Raw genomic sequence first — 17918 nt, 5'->3', positions numbered from 1 at the left:
CATCATATGGATGAACAGTGTCAATCTAGCTTGAGAGAGAAATGGAGGTAGGGGGTGGAGAAAGACAGGTGAAAGAGACATAGGGAGCAAGAGAGAGGAAGACAGGAAAGAGGGATGAAGAGTGAGGGGGGGGGTTGGGGTATTTACCAGCCAGCCACTCTAAAGGTCGTCATGACTCTCATAGCTGCTGCCTTTGTTCGCATCACAGGGCGACCCCCTCACTGCTCATACTGACTCTCTCTCTCTCTCACACACACACATTCATATACATTCACATTTGCCGGCATGCATTCAGGCATCCATGCACGCAGGTGCTTGCAAGCAGATACATAAACATCTCACAGAAAGTGACACATTTACTTACACACACTCACACACACATGCAGTCACATGCACACACAAGGCCAAATGAGTAGCTTGGAGCAGTGAGATCCTGTGTATTCCCTCTGCTCATTAGGGCATACAGCAACATCAATTCAGGGAAAGCCCATCACGGTGTGTGTGTGTGTGTGTGTGTGTGTGTGTGTGTGTGTGTGTGTCAAGATAGCTTATCCCTGCTCCCACCTCCTACCCCTCTTTCTTCTTCCATCTCCCTCATCATCGCGCTTTGCATTTTAAGTGTGTCTCCATCATTACACCTATTACACCCATTGTTATCTTTATATCTTTGGAAATATGAGCGTCTATTTTTGGAGTTGTACCTCAGGGTTTCGCCTGAATCATTTGTTTGTGTGACATTGTTGACTTCCAAGTTTGTACTGTTTTGTTGTTCTTATGCGGTTGTTTTTTCGTTTTGAAAGTATTTTGGGGACTTTTTGATTCCGGAGAAAAAGACAGAAAATGAACATCAACAACTTAAACCCCTGGGCTATCAGGACACCCCGTATGGTTGTTGTTTTTTTATTGTGCGTAATAATGGCAGAGCCGGCAGACAGGAGGTTATGTGAGCTTACATTCTCCTCAGTTAACTGAATGTCAGAATTGCTGGTCATCCACACCATGTTATGTGCTGTTTATGAACATCAGGATACAGGATTTCTGAGTGCGCAAGTTCAAGTAGCGAACATATCCTGCTTTTTTAAGATGCTGATGTAAATTTGCGGGCTGCACCTTCTCCTTAAAAGAGGAGACAAGATTGCATTTGTTGTTCATGTTTCACAGCATCTTTAAACTTGTTTGTCAAGGTGCTTATTTGATGCAAGGAGAGATTCAGCTCTAAGGAAAGCATGCTGAGATGCAACGATAGCGCTGTCACAGGGGATTAGTTCAATACATCCAGACACAAGAGGTAAATAAAAAAATGTATCAAGACATAACAGCACAAAAACAACTGGGTGTGTATCTTAACTGAAAACACTGATTGCACCGCACCGCACCGCACTGAACACCGTGAGTGCAGGTGGTGTTAAAATATAATGCAGTATTATACATATAATCATATAATCAGTATCGTATACATATGTTGTAGCTTTGTGGGGACACTGGACTCAGAATTAGGAGGTGGGGAGAAACAAAACATAATCTACATGCTGCATGGCAGAGGCGGAGCCAGACATTGTAAACATTCAGGGTTTTTTGTATACCAGCCCCCAAGTGTGTTTTCACCTGCCGTTCTCCTCACATGCTACTGTAATATTGGATTAAGGGGAACCCTGTTAGAGGTGTGTGTATGTGTACTATTCGTTTTTGTGTGTCTGGCCCAGAGGCTGGTACATAAGTGGGACCTCCAACCTATAGCACCAATCTAGGGCATAACCACCAAGTGTATGTGTGTGTGTGTGTGTGTGTGTGTGTGTGTGTTCACCCCAAGCCCAGGATGTATGCAGGGACCCCAACCTATAGTGCAAATCTAGGGCACACTACTGAAGCATGTGTGTGTGTGTCAATCAAAAGGCATATAAAAAGGTAAAGTGCAGCGGAGAGAGCGGATGATCATTTTCCCTCATCTCTGTCGCTCAAGGGGTTAAATCTGCCTTTATGGATGTGAAATGAGAGGAAATCAGAACTTATATACATCAACCTGACACACACACATTTCCTCATTGAAGACCTGGTTCTCTACCCTTAGGCTATTTTCCTATATAAACACATACACACACTACCTGAAGAGTCGTCTTTCATACGCTTAACCATCCAGGCATCTGAGCCATTAATGTGTCGTTAGGCACAGCCTGGCTCGCCTTTGTCATGACATGTTAACCTTCAAAGGTTATCCGTGCACACAAAATTGGTTGACACAGTGTCATAAACAAAACAGTTCTGCATGCCTCTTTTTATGCCCTTCATTTTATTAGAAAAGTGAAAGGACAAGTTGAAACTGATCAGAAATATTGACTAATTTTATAGAGCTTAGCAAGCTGGGAGTTAGCGGACACACACTGCTGCTTAGCATTTGTGGCAGTGATTCAAAAAGAAAAGTAAATACACTGATGTAGAAGATACTTGCCCCAGTGCCTGTGAGTGTTTCAGTGCAGCTCAAAGACTTTGTGGTCCCGACGTTGATAAAAACATTACGTTTTAAGCTGTCAAAAATGGAAAGAAAATTAGCCTAAAGGCTTTTCTTAACCACAATTATTTGTGCATTTGTTTAGCTAACTGTTAAATCTAAGTGGAAGTATTTGTTTCTCCCCTGTGCATGTGTCTCTGTTTACATGTATGATCTAATTTCCAATTTTGTCTGTGTGTGTGTGTGTGTGTGTGTGCGTGCTCTCAGTCTCCCAGCGGTGTAGTGTGTAGATGGATAACTAGGCTAAAGAGCAACACAGAGGAGGGAGGCTGTTTTTCCCCCCTCTATGCTTACTGTGATACTGGAGATCTGCTTTTCTCCAAGATACAGTGAGGAAGAGAGACTGAAAAGCACTCTGTGTATACCTGTAATCAATTGTACACTGAGAAAATCATATGTGAGTGAGAGGCTGTGTGTGTCAGCAGCTCAGTGTCAACTTATTTATCCATTTACAGCATGAAACATATCTCATCCACTCTTTGTGCATTAGAGGCAGAAAAGGAAAAAGACAAAGCAGAACGTTGACGAATGAGTGGATAAAGCTATGCTCTGTTGATTTGCAAATATTTCAGTGTAGCTACTGTAAAGCAAGTAACACACACGTTATACACACAGAGGGTCTTTGGCTCTATGCCCAGCTAATGTACGTCACACCCTGTTTTGCTCTTACCAGAGGGTGCTCGCTAAGAAGTGTGTGTCTGACTACAAGAGTTTGTTGTTTAGAAAAGGGAACTAGCAGACAGTGTGTGTCTTTTTCCATCTGCACATACTGCAGCTTACTCATGTGTAAAAATGTTTCTGTATATAGCTCTGTATCCTTCACCAAAGTGTGTGTGACTTTGTGCGTTGGTGTGTGTTTGGAGGACAGATAGAGGCAGACAACTAAAACATGCTAATGCGTAATCAGCTAATTAGCTGCTAGCAAATGCAGATGATTAGACACGTCGTGGCTCTCAGCAATAATATTGTTGAGTCCTAATGACTCCATCATCTGCTCTATTCTATAGGAGAACAGCCGTATACTTTCAATAAGCCAATCTCTGTACACTTCATTATAGTGGATTGTGTGCAGGATTTGCTTGGCTTTTAAAGATGGTGGGGCTGCACAGGTGGGTTGTTCAGAAAACACAGATTAATGATAGACAAGAATGATCATTTGAATTTAAGAAGAAAAATAATGGGAAAAGACCCATAACCTATTAGATATTTCATATTCAACTCAAGGAAAACACTTTGCTCTGCCTCGTGGTAGCTTATTAAGGAAGATCTGCCAGTGCCTTGTTTTTCATAATGTCTGCAGAACAGTCTGTGTTCTTTGGGTTTGATTGATATTAATCGTACAAAGCAATTTCTTGAACGCAGTCCTGTTTCTGCCTTTTCATCTTGAAAGCTCTGAAAGTCAGCAACCACCCATAATGATGTCTTCATTTCCCTCTCTTCACTAATGAAAGTGAATTCTAGCAGCTCCGCAACATAGGAATCTTCTGAGGCTGCGCTGTCTTTTTTCATTTCTAAAGCAGAGAAGACACCAAGAAGCTCGCACATCCCATTGTCTAGCTTTTGCATACCATGTTCAGCTCAATTGTTAAAATCTGGGTGATGTGCTGTCAGACCTTCGTATTTGCCAAAATTTTGGGGGTGCAAAAATTCATGCAAACATATCTTCAATGCAACAGAAAGCACAGACCTTTTCATCTCAATAGTAGCTGTATTTCAAACTCAGCTGTCTTTTCATGTTACCAGCTTACATCGAATACAAGATTACTTTTTTTCATTAATCAACTGCTTCATCATGTCCATAGCAAAGTCAGCCAAACAACATGATGTAACTTTCCAGTGCAAGATTAATGAGGGATAATCTACTACACAATTGCATTCATGACTAAATATGACAAGTAAAAAGTAACACTAAATTAAAGTCATGGTATTTTATAACTGAGGCAAATATCAGAGTGTGTGCCGCACTGCTATAAAGACTGAAAATCCCTGTCTGAGTCAGTGTGCAGTCTTTATTATTAGGTTAATATTTCACCCTAAAAGAAAACTTATCCTGCTCCTGTTATATTTGACAATTTAGTCCAGGCTTTTCATTATGATCATGTTCCTCTAAATCTAGGAACAAAACAGCTGTTAAATTATTGAAAATCGATACTCCATGCAGGGGATAACTTTGCTGTCTCGTTAGATATCGCTCCACCTGTCAGTCCCGTTACGTGTTGAAATTCAACTTTTTGAATGTATCAACTTTGAATGCGGGCATCTTGACATTTCTACAAAAAGGGAGAGAGGGAACTCTCATCCGGGCTACAGTTCATTGCAAAGCTCGAGTTACAGTGAATCAGATGTAGGTTTGGCACCTCTGCTGTAAGAGCTGAAGCAGAGTCTGTGTGAAGGGAAATATGCCCGTGGCTTTTATTTCAAGAAGCAGGCTGCCAGGCCAGTGCATATGTTGTTATGGCTAGGAAGATGACTTGGTCCTTTGATTATATGTCTGCGTGTGTGAGTGTAGCTTCCAGAGCAGATGTGCAGTTCAGACACACCGAAAAACCTGTGTGCGTGTGTGTGTGCGTGTGCGTGTGCACGCGCACATATGGGTGATAGAGTAACAGATTCAGATTTTAATACCAGTGCCATCCTAACTACAAATTTTTATTTTAACTGTGATACCACTTGTGGAGTTGACAGACTGGCAAATCAACCAAAACCAAAACCATGATCATCGTACAGGTTTCAATAATATTTAGAAAACAAATTGTAAACAAATTGCAAGTTGAAAATAATAGGTCATATGTTGAATTGAGATTGTTCCCTTATTTATGGCAAATAATATGGTCTTATAAAAGAGGCTACAGCCATGCTAGCAGCGTGATTGGGCTGTACTTAGGCACAGTGGTGCTTGCTAACAAAATAACTATGACAATGTATAATGTCATAAGTCAAATTTTTACCGCATTCACCATCTTAGTTTAGCATGTTAGAGCAAGATTATTTATTTTGGACATCACCTTGGTGTGCAGTAAAACAGCCTGCAGCTGTCGGCAGCACCTGTCCAACCCTCACATACACCCTCGTGTGTCATAGGTGTAGGCCTAGACTTCACACATACGCACCCCTTCACAGGAAATTGAATAGGCAACACAATACTATAATGTGCCCCTTTGTGTATTTCCCAGGTTTTATTGAAATGCTGTTTTTGAGATGTGCGTTTTCCAACAAAGGACTGTTATCTGTAACATCTCTAGAGCCTGAATGATGCACACGAGCATGTCAACGAAAATTCCTGTGTGTCCCTTCATACACATCTGCCAATCAAAAGCTTTGCCCTTCATGCACGTTAGCCCTGTGTCATATGCAGATTCCTTTTGTGGATGTTGTGTGTGTGTGTGTGTGTGTGTGTGTGTGTGTGTGTGTGTGTGTGTGTGTGTGTGAGGGAGAGAGGAAGAGATCTGATAAGCACATCGTAGAGGAGGAGCTTTCTAATTTATAGAAGCTTATTGAGGAGGAAATAGGCGTCATAGTCCAGTGGCTATAATAAACGAGTAGACCTCCCTGCACTGCTCAGCATCAAAGAGACAGGCCAACCCTAACACACGCAGCTGCACACACTCACCCTCCTTGTTTCTGACTTTCTTGCTCACTTACTTTGCTCACAGTGTGATTCGTGGCAACAAAAGTCGAGGAAGCTCAAAGCGTGGGAGGGAAAGTAAGCGAGGGTGAGAGAGTTTAAAGTCAGCCCAGCAGGGGTGAAGGGAGGAAGAGGAGAGAGAGGACGGAGTGTAGACGAAGAGTGTAGGACTGAGGGGTGTGCTTCGCAGTGCTGGCCTTTGTTTCAGGGGAATTCCTGTAACCCATCACACCTTTCTGCTGCCTTCATTAGAACTGATTGATAGTTTTGGGTGACATAGAAACTAAAGCTACAAGGGGTTTGTGCATGTTTGTGTGTGTGTGTGTTTGAAGATTGACCTTGGCCCATTTAGTCTGAATTAGTTTGGAGAGGGAGTTTGTTAAAAAGATTACAAATTTTAAAGGGTGTGTTGCACTGTGGCTTCGTGTGAAACATGAACTGTGTTGTATGTGAACTTGTCAAGAATGTGACCTGTGATCATTTTGTTGACTCTGGACAGAAGTTTTCCCTCGTTAGCTTTTAGTGGAAGGATGTCGAGTTGTGTGTCTGCAGCCAAGTGTTGTTGCAGGATAAGTAGTGAAAAATTAATTGTTTCAAAGGCAAGATTTGTACAGCAGGTTCACTTAAAAATTCCCTTGGCTTCATTGTAGGTAATGTTTAAATTTAGTTTTTAAGCATTCAAGGCTGAAGTAGTGAACATGTGACTTAAAATGTAGACTTTCTGGGTATGTTAAGGATATGAATTGCCCCCTCTCATGCCTTAACCACTGTTGAGGTGTCTTTTATCAAGGCATTTTACTCCCAACTGCTCCACAGGCTGCTCTGGCTGTTGTGGTTGTATTGTGTTGCTTCCCAGTGCGAGTGAACATTATTGTGATAATTGTTTTCGCAGGGCGTTCCTGGGAAGAAAAGCAAATTAGCTCATTGAAACTTCCTTTTTTAATGGTTGAATATCTGTTTGAATCCTTGATAATGTGGTACGGGTCAAACAGAGACAGAAGCGATGGTGTTCACTGGCACTCTCACAGGGCTGCATTTACCATCCACCATTCAGGTAAAATAGCAATTCCTTTTTGCATTTTCTTTCCTTTAAAAATAATGGCACCCTCTTGCACTTTGTCTGTCATGAACCTCAAATTAAACTTAAAAAATGTGATGAAAAACAAAAACCTGGCCTCACAATTCAGTGGCTCACATCTACCTGTCTAACTTAGATGGCCACAGTAACTTAAACCACTGTTATTGTCTCTCTCCCTGCCCAGTGAAACTGGACACTGCCTGTCCCCCACAATGGGGGAGACTTGGCCTCAGACACACACACACTCACCCTGCCTCCCTCTCGCCTTACTTGTTCCCATGCAGGCCCTTTGTTTTGTTGAATTCACTTGTGGTACCTAAAAAAAGAAGTTGGCACATCTGTCCAGGGAAGTACAATACGTTTCAGCACACACACACATACAGCCCGTTGGCAGATTGCCATATTTCCCACCAAACTCATCAGAACCCCTGAAGAGGGAGCTGTTGTTTTACTTGTATCTCCATACGCTCTTAGGGATGAATCCCAACTCATCTATGATTCTAATTTTATCTCCTTTAGTTTGTAATTTCTGTGTTCGACATGCGTTCATGATTCTCTCAATAGCCAGTGATCTACATAGTAGCTCTTGAACAGTTCAGTAACAAATGGCCGACATCTTCTTTATTCATGTACTTGCTCAGTAACTCCTCAGTACCAGCCTAAGCTCAGTCAAGGCCTGTGGATATAAGGACAAGTTTAATTTGTTACATACAGAAATCTTCTTCAAGCCTGTTTACGTTAACATTTTAAGACACACAAATAAAGAGAATGGTAGTCTACTCATCCACACCTGAAACACATCAGGCCATATTAACTCTATAAAGTAAGTGCAGTTTAACTACAAAGTAATGAGAGTGTATTGTCTACTTGAATGGATTGTCTTTAGAGCTGACACGATCAGTTGATTAATCAATTAGTCAACCAATTAGTCCTTTTAAGTCTTTTTCAAACAAATAATGCCAAATGTTTACTGGTTTCAGCTGCTGAAATGGGAATATTTGCTGGTTTTCTTTGTCTTATGTGATCAACAGAATCTCTTTGAGGTTTGGACTGTTGGTAGAACTAAACCAAATGTCATTTGAAGATGTCATGAAAATTGTGTTTTTTCATTTTTCATTACACATTTTATAGACCAAAACAAATTCATCTATTTATCAAGAAAATCACCAATGAAAATAATTGTTACTTGCAGCTGTAGTTATCTTACCATTTGTATTTGTCTTATCGTTTGTAATTAAAAACCTATTTTCCTACCTGTCAGTAAGAGCATTTAAATATGGAGCTGAGTTCATGATTTTAGGAAGGAAGGAAGAAAACAACGTGCAACATTATGACTACTGTAAAATAAAGTATGGCACTGTATGTACCTGTGAAATGATCTCATAGTGAGAGTGCTGTGGACAGTGATACATGTTTGCATTTTTGAATGAAAAGGTTTAGATGGCAGGTGTAAATCAGATACAGATAATTCATAGTGTATGGTGATGCTACCTGAAGAGAATATATATCAATTAAAGAGTCAATGGCCTCTTTTCAGGTCATTTAAAACACCTTGGCAGTCTTTAGAGGTATTAATAACATTAGCAGCATCTACAGTAATATGTTTGTTTGGCGCCTGAAGATAAACTAATTTTCCATTTATGAATAGCCAGCAGCAAGATACAATTACAGGGATCTATTTCACATCATCTGCATTAGTAAACAAGCTCTTAACTTTCTCGCAGTACGTCCATGATATTGTTCCTTTTAGGCAGCCTCAGGGGTCAGATATTGGAGGACATTTTATTGCAAGTTAGTGAAGTAAGAATATTAAAACACAAAAACACACACACAGTGGCACATAGAGCGAAACACAAACACGTCAACATATGAAACTCATTTATCAGAATTCACTTAGCAATCCATTAACCATCCCACCACGTCTCCTGTGCCACATGTATCATACGTTTTTAACATGTCTCTCTTACACTCTCACACACACACACACACACACAAACACACACATACACACACACACACACACACACTCACACACTCACACACACACATGCTTGCGGTGTGTGTTAATTATAGCCATAATAGGCACTTGGACGAAAACTAAGTTTGATAAGGCTGCTAATGGCAAATGTGATTTGGGAAATTCCCCTTCCCGCTCTCTCTTTCTCTCCCTCTCATACATCACGTCTTAATTATTAGTCCTCCTAATGTGTTTTTCTGAGATTTACTCTTTCATATTTCGAGATAGACAAAGCACCCAGTAATTATTGTCTGTCACTGTTGCCATGGAGATAATATCTACAGTCACATGATGGCCTCCCAAGGTGACCAGGAAGTGGTTTTTACGGCGGCATAGGGTGGGGGGGTTATGGGTAAAAGTGGCAGTTGTGTGCGCGGCTTCATTTCTTGATTTATGTGGAGGCTGTAATGACATCATATTCAACAGCGGAAAGGGTAATAAATTAGACATCAGCTAATGGAGGCTGAGGCTCTTTCTTTGTTAGCTAACGCTCTCTTCTCGCGTCTCTCCATTTTGCTCGTGAAGTAAATACACTTTTAATAGCTTTCACATTAATGTTGAAACCGTAATTCATTCATAAGGAATTAATTGATAACAGGATGCTAACTTTTAAGAGTCTTTTCATAACTTCAACTGTAGTGCAAAGTTACAGTGCTCTTGTGCACATACAAAACATAATTTAGATAAATGTTATAATGTTTATTATATTTTAAACAAATGTTGAGAAAACCAAATTGTATATAAAATGTGTGACTTGCAGCTCCATCGTCTTGTGTTTGTGAAAACTGACTGATGCATTAAGTGTATTTGGTGAACTCCAAAAGTCTGTTTTCGTTTAGAGAAGAACTTTGGAAATCCCCCTTCTGCTCAGTTAGCTTCTTTAGCTTGTAGTTGCTAACACAGGCGCTCAGTCCTCACTAGGCACTAGTAGCCAAAAATAAAGCCTTACTGACTGCATCTGGAGAAACACACAGTCCCATTACAGTCAACACAACACATAGACATGGCTAGATTCATAGTGTGTTTGACAAAACATGATCCAAAATGAATACTTCCTTAAGTAAATACTGTATCTACATAGAAAGGTTAATGATGTGACAATGTGACCTTATAATCCTTATCCTTAGTCAGAAATGTCTCATTTAAACCTAGTCACTACTTTGTGGAATAACGTTTGGCAGCTTTGAGTCCTCTAAGTCATCTTAAACACATCTGTGTTAGTTTGGCACATCTGGATTTTAGGACTTTCTTTCCTTTTTTTCTACATTTGCTTAAGCTCGGTCAACTTGGATGGGGAGCATCTGTGCCTTAAAGCCATTCTAAAAATAAACATGGGGAGTCATGTCTGGGCCTCGACTGGGCCACTCAACAAGTTTAACACTGACAACACTTAAGCCTCTCCGCTGTTGGTTTTGGTTGTACAGTAGGCTTTGGGTCATGTCCTGTTGTTGCTCCAGTGAAAGTCATTACATGTCTCCTGTCTTTATCAGTCTCCCAGTTTCCCCTGTAATGCTTTACAGTGGGATGTTGCACCAGACAGTAATCTGCATGACTGAAGAGCTCAATATTAATTGAATTAGATCCTCTTTGCTTTTAACCTTTTGAATGTGTTTGCATGTTGTCATAGGTTGTTTTTTCTGCCTGACAACACAGATACAGTTTGTGTAGTGATCACAGCATTGGTCCTTGGCATTGTGGTTACTTTCCTAGTTATTATATTATGTTGTTGTTTTTATGTAATTATGTTTAAGCTGATATGTCATTGACTTTGGGTGGTTTAGATTAGATTCAGTTCCACATCTTTAATCTCAGTGGGCGTTCATATTCAATGCTTTATTTGCACAAATTGTTTTTGCTGTGCACATTTATGGAAAACAGTCAGCCTTTGGACAGTATACATGTTTAGTTTACAATCAATTTAGGAAATCCAAAATCTCTTATATTTCTTGTTCCCTCTCTTTCTTTCTACTGTTCATGAAGTGGGTCATGCAACTCAGGATAAAAGTAAATTCTTAGCTCAAGTTAAAACACTTTCATCACCATCTTTGCCTCAATTTGAAGCAAGCAGAGCAAATCACATCTGTTTGCGTCTTCTCAATGACTTGTTTGTGTCACAAATTGTTTCAACACATTCAGTCAGAACACACCTTAAGAGATGTGAGTCTTGACTAACACACTTTAAAGTAACAAATGTATTAGCATTAAGACATAAATTCTGTTGCATCATCTCACAGGTTTTGCATAACTTTATTATTACTATAATTTACAATCCTCCGTCCTCTCACTACTTAGTGGGCATTTTTGTTTGACAGGTATTAGGAAAGTAAGAGATGGGTTGTTTATTTCAACAGTTTGTTTCCTGCGCTGGATGTGTACCAATTAAGATGCAGTATAACTTGCGACTTGATCTCAGCGGCTGTGAAAACTTGCTGATGGCTGATGTCATGTTTTTCCAAGGCAGCAGGAGATTTCGTCATTGTAATAGAACTGACTTTGATCATTTGGCTTCCACACACCATCAAAGTCTGGCTTGCTCAGGAATAAAACACACACACATCCATACTCACACACATACACACACACACACACACACACACTGCTTGTTGCGCTAATAGTGAGCATGTACCATACTGTCAGTAATAAAGCTATTGACGTCTCTTTGATCACAGGGATTGCCTCTCTCAGAGGAATACATGCGAGAGGATCAAGACACCTGTCTTCTAGTGCACGTTTGCTGGGGGCCAATAAGAAAAGACAAATGCGTGTTGTGTGTGGTTACAGTCTGTTATATGGATTGGCTAGTGTGTGTACTGTACAGCACTGAGCTTATATTGATAATACAGGCTTTCTTTAGGCAGTATGTACAAGAATCAGTTTAGCTTTGCATTTATCTCTTTAACTTTTATTTTGCACAGTAGCATTTTAGCTGTTGGTTTTTCCAATGGTGTCTGGGAGATTGCATCAGTCAACCTCAAAGGACCAAATAAATGTAATTAGCAGCTTATGTTGCTGTCATTGCAGCTGGTTTGAGACCAGAAGGCCTAATCTGTATATTTGTGTATGGTGTTTGTGTTGTGGCCTGTTAAAATCTGCATATGGAAAACATTGTATACAGTAGCGTGAGTTTTTAAAATAAAATTCTCCTCTTTTTGTTGTTCGTGTATTTTGACAGACGGTCGGAGGAGGAAGTGGACATGGACAAGGTGACGGCTGCTATGGTGCTGACAAGTCTCTCCACCAGCCCGCTGGTCAGGAGTCCACCTGTCAAAGTCAACGGTGAGTATCACAACTATTAAACAACTGATTAAGTGGAGATTTCCTTTTCACACAGTGGGTTTTGACAAATGAATCTTTGGCTTTGATGTCTAATTCCCTCCTATCTTTAATAAAGCAGATTTGTTATGAAAAATTAACACATAAAAAAAGAAAAGTAGCCTAGCCTCAGCTTGTAATTTGTATGTTGTGCTGTACACTGACTTTTCAGTCCCTCGCAGCTGTTATCTTGTGAATGCATGTGGAAGCTTAGGTTGATAAATTACTGCCACCTGCTGTGCTTTAGGGCTCTCTCATCAATGAGTTCTGCACATCCACAGAAAAGCACAATGAGTCTGGATCTCTGCCACTCGCCACAGTGGCGGAAATCCAAACTTCCCCCTAACTGCAATCACATGCAACCACTTAGATAGTCAGTGCAACCAACCAACTGCCGTTCAACCAAACAGATGTGCAGCCAACCCTCCAACCACCATGCACGTGCACAGTCACACATACACACGCGGTCAGATGATAAATGTAAATAAATCACATACATCATGCACACATGCACAAGTGGATTTTAAACACCAACTGTACAGTTTTATCTTAATGAAGTCATAGAGATGTCACACCCATGTATGTATGTTGGAGATCGTGCAATGTGCATTTACATCAGTACACACTAGGTTCTCCTGCATTGTGCACACTTAGAGATCGTCATCAAGCGTAGCGCCATGGTTGACATTGACATTAAAAAATCTTATCTTGATATTATCACTTCATTCAATTATATTATTTGCTTTCTTATTGTTGAGCCACTACCTCTTTTCTGTGATACGTAGTAAAGAAAGAAGCAAGACTGAGAGGAGAGACGCCCCACCAAGAAGCAGCTTCCCTAAACCAAACAAACTACTCTTAACTCTCACTGTCTCTGATCTTACTCACTTTGCTACACACACACACACGCACACACACACACGCCTCAAAACACACGTAGACTTTCTCATACACACTTATGTTTCACACTCCAAAGTTTTCCCCAGCCTCAACCTTCACAAAGTGAAATGCCTTTTGTAGCCGACATTCAAAAGAAGCGTTTCTTTGATGTAAAAAAAAAACAAGACCTTGGAAGCGTCTCAGCGGAATCACAGAACAAGAAAGTAGCCTTTATTTTCTTGTGTCACCATCAACAGGAGTGCTGAGAGGCTCTTTTGTGTGAAGTGCAAATAAAGCTGTCTGAACTTAATTTAATGTCTTGATCTCATATCATTGACAGAGGAACGCCCACATGTTTTACTGTGGTTGTATAATCTACAAAAATAACTGAAGAAGTTCGATTTATGGTTAGATTGACTCTCATGTTTGACCTTTCTTCCTCTCTTCCCCATCCTCTCACTTCTTCCCTATGTTCTCATTTCTTCCCTCCCCTCCATCCCTGCCTCTCTCCCCTTTCTGTTCACCTCCATCTTCTCAGAAGGTCTGAGTGGTTCGTGGAAGGACAACGGCTCAGCTGGCCCCTTCACCCCATCCAGCAACAGCTCTTCAGGGGGCTACTGGAGCTGGTCTGCCCCCAGTGACCAGTCCAACCCTTCCACACCTTCTCCACCGCTCTCTGCTGACAGCTTCAAGCCCTTCCGTGTGCCCAGTCTGGGTGGTGTAGGACCCGGACCTGCAGGGCCTGAAGACCCCAGCCTGGACGAGCAGGACGGCAGCAGTCTGCTCTTCGACGAGCCCATCCCTCGCAAGCGCAAGGTGAATACTGTAGACAACATCTGAGTTAAAAGGCTAAAAGGAAAGGCCCGTTCTGCATCTGTATGCTCAAAACAAACCATGGTGAATTAGTAGTTGAAGGCATTTCTGCTATTGAAAAAGAAAGAGGCATACACAAGGAGAAATCATTTATTACGATTTGAGAACATTTGAAATACCAGACGTTAAGAAACATCTAATCTTTAATCGTGGTTTAAATGCTACCCATTAACCAGGTAATCAATAATTCCTGCACTGCAGCACTGAGATGTTAATCCAATCACTACTTTAGGATGGTTTTGTTTTGTTTTGTTTTTTTATTTTGTAACACATTTACAAATATTCCCCAAACAAACACAAAGGCACAGGCTCAGTCTAACCACTGATCACTAAGATGTCTGAAAAAATAAACATATAGTAGATACAGGATAATTACAACACCTGTATTGTGTGATCAGCTATATTGATACATAAAATGAGTGATCACAGAGAAATTTGTAATAATGAACCTTCAAAGAGTTATTTTTCTTCTGCAAGTTCCAATTAAACTGACCAATTACCACCTTAATCCTCACAGGTTCTAGGAAATGGAAAATGTTGAATGTGATCATGACCTCATGTGTCCTATAAGGTTTAGAAACAGTCACAACAGTACTGTAAGAAAATAGCTGTCTCAGAGTCACGTATTAAAGGGGTTTAAAAAAGAACGGCAGCAGTTCTTCTGATAACAGGCTGATCTCTCAGTAAGAAAAGGGTCAGTAACTTGTCTTTGAGATGCTGTCATATGTACTCCAGCTGGTTGATTACCTTCTTCAGCACACTGTGGTATTAACCACTGAGGTTATGGATGCACTTTAGACTTTGACTGACTGATTGGCAGAGATAGAAATGGGACAAGAAAGGACACGCAGCCTTTTGCTCCAGTGGTAGTTTTGTCTTTGCTGTCCAGATGTTATGAGCACGACACACACATACATGCACAGCTTTTTTCTCACTCATCATTTCGGCTCGTCTCATTTCTACACACCTCTGACAGCTCATTACGTCCACAGCTCAGTGTCACTCTCATTATTTTTTCAGATGTATATTGCTTTGCTCTCTCTTTATCTCCCTCTCTCCTTATCAGCTCTCCTACTTGCTAGTTTGTCGTCAGCTGTCAGTATCATCCATCTGTCCCTCTTTTCACTCTCTCTCCCCCATTGTTTCTCTGGCCCGTGTTTTCTCTCCTCGCTCTATATGTATGTGTTTGTGTGTGTCCTCCCCAGACATTTGCCCTTCATAATTACTTCTCAGCCTTCACATGCAGCCGCTCCACAATGGCAGTAATGATTTTAATACTGGCTGCAGCAAACATAAAGATCCTGCTGGCTTCATGTCTCCTCAAAAAATCGATAAAGACTCTTGGGGGAGCTCCTCATCAGCACACCGCACTGTATTCAAGATTCAAGAACTTTATTTGTCACATGCATATGTAGGATGTGCAGCGAAATGAAAAAATGGCAATGCCCACAGAGATAGTGCAGAACACAGAACAAAAAGCAACCACCACAATACAAAAGAAATTACAATATTTACAATATATTCATTGGGGAATTATCACAAAGAAGGGCATCGAGAGGGAGAGACAGACAATTAGAAGTGGGAAAGAGGAAGAAGAGCAAGCAGGGAGAGGAAGAGAAAGGAAGGTTATGGGTAGAGAATTAAAGCGACTAACAGGAATTACAGGGAGAAGGAAGAGAGAATGGGGCATGGATGGAGACAAAAACAAATTCTCTAAAAGCTTGGATAACAATGTAGTTGACTTACATAAACACACACACACATATGCTATGTGTGCAATGCCAAGGTTTCACATGAAATTATCTACATACTCCTCTTGTGCTCTCGCTTCTCTCTTGGCAAGACAATACCGTTTTTGAGCTCACCATTTAATTAACCGTGAAATGCTTCTTTTAAAGGGAATAACACACACTCTCTCTCACACACACACACGCACACTTACTGACACACAAATCAGGCTTTTGTTACCCAAAGACAAAACAATGCACGGGGGACTGATTGTTGTGTGTGCATGCGTTTCTGAAAAGAGGAGGAAAATTTAAAGAAACAACATCTTGTCAAAATTAAATCAGCCCCCTCAACAATAGTTTGATAGACAGGCCTGTTAATAATGGCTCAGAACGGGGAGGCAGGAGGGCCCTGGGAGAAAGCTCTCAGGGCTTTTCTCTCCATGAGAAACAATGTACAGTCTCTCCAGGAGGCCAGTGGTGTAATTACAGAAGACCGATAAAAGATACAAGAGCCTCGCTAGCTCAAAATCCAGAGAAAAATGTACTGTTGTTTGTCCTCAGTCAGCTGCTAGATAAATGTGTGTTCAGAGGAAAGATGTTACAGTGAAGCTGTGTGTCCGTTCAAACTGTAACAAAGAGGAGGGAGCATGTATAGTGAAGTTGTTTAATTCCTTTGTTGTCAGTATAAAGTGAATATTCACTTTTTTTTACTGAAGTGAAGCTTCAACATGACGCGACAGAATAACCAAATGCATCATTTTAATGCTTCAGCAAACTCCACCACCACCACCATAAAGATAGGTAGTGACACAATGTACAGGGTGTCCTGGTAGCGTAGGGGTTGAAGACGCTGACTGTGTAATTTCAACACTCCCAGTTTGATTCCGGTCAGGGACCTAGTCTTTAGTCCATATCCTGAGACCTTAGTCTGACCTTAGTCTCAGGATATGCTGCTGTCCACTTTCCCAGTGATCACTTTCACTCCCCAGGTCAGCACATCCCGGCTACTGTACCTCGCCACCTTCATCTGTCTGTACGACACATCTGGTGTGTGCTGTGGGCGTCAGTTGGCGCACATCAAACAAATGCTCCACAATGCAGCTGATGTGTGTTGCACTTCAGGGTCTTTGAAAGAGCTCCTGGAGTTCCCAGCAAAGTGAGAAATCTGCTGTAGTTTTTTTATGAGTGAAAGGACAGAGTTGAAAAAAAAAAAAAAAATCCTCAACTGACCCCTTAAAAACGTAAAAGTCTCAGTTGAGACATCAATATGCTTGTATGTTATCAGCCTGAAATATTCTTCTACCTGCCTGATAATGAGGAAGCATTTTAAATGATGCACTTTTGGATAGTTGACCAACCCTTGAGCGAAATACCAGATCCATCTAACCTTCTGTAACATAGAGATGAATTGAATGAGTGAGTGAGTTTTATATATATACATACAGTATATCATGAGACAACAGCTCAGGGATCTGCACACTCATATAGTGCCAGTGATGATGGTGGCAGATAAGAATAGTCACATTCTCAAAGGTAAGACATTTGCTTGGTTATGATTGTGTGTCATCTACTCTGTGTTCATAGAGGAATGCTGTTTTTAATTCAGTATGAGAGCATCAATCAAACACTGTTATACTGTATAAGGATTCATGACTTGTTGCTCTTTTTGCCAAAAAAACAACCACGTCTTTCTGTCAACATGAAAACATTTGTAAGCTCCTGTGTTTTCTGACTCTAGCTGCTGTACTTTGTGTTTCCTGCAGAATTCCATGAAGGTGATGTTCAAGTGCCTGTGGAAGAACTGTGGCAAGGTCCTGAGTACCGCTGCTGGCATCCAGAGACACATCCGCACCATCCACCTGGGGTAAGACAACAACACACATATACACACTGCATAC

General features: G+C 40.9%; 1 protein-coding gene across 1 annotated transcript in view; it reads left to right on the top strand.

Annotated features, from left to right (window-relative positions):
• The window catches only part of znf704 (zinc finger protein 704), a 43476-nt gene that overhangs the window by 22811 nt on the left and 2747 nt on the right, over positions 1-17918 (top strand). The window contains exons 3-5 of the mRNA XM_070922286.1: positions 12399-12502; positions 13956-14233; positions 17784-17884. Coding sequence (XP_070778387.1) covers positions 12399-12502; positions 13956-14233; positions 17784-17884 — 483 coding nt within the window. The remainder of the gene's footprint in view (positions 1-12398; positions 12503-13955; positions 14234-17783; positions 17885-17918) is intronic.

The sequence above is a fragment of the Enoplosus armatus genome, chromosome 16 (assembly GCF_043641665.1).
Source record: "Enoplosus armatus isolate fEnoArm2 chromosome 16, fEnoArm2.hap1, whole genome shotgun sequence".
NCBI classification, from domain to species: domain Eukaryota; kingdom Metazoa; phylum Chordata; class Actinopteri; order Centrarchiformes; family Enoplosidae; genus Enoplosus; species Enoplosus armatus.
This window is presented reverse-complemented; position numbering and strand designations above follow the sequence as displayed.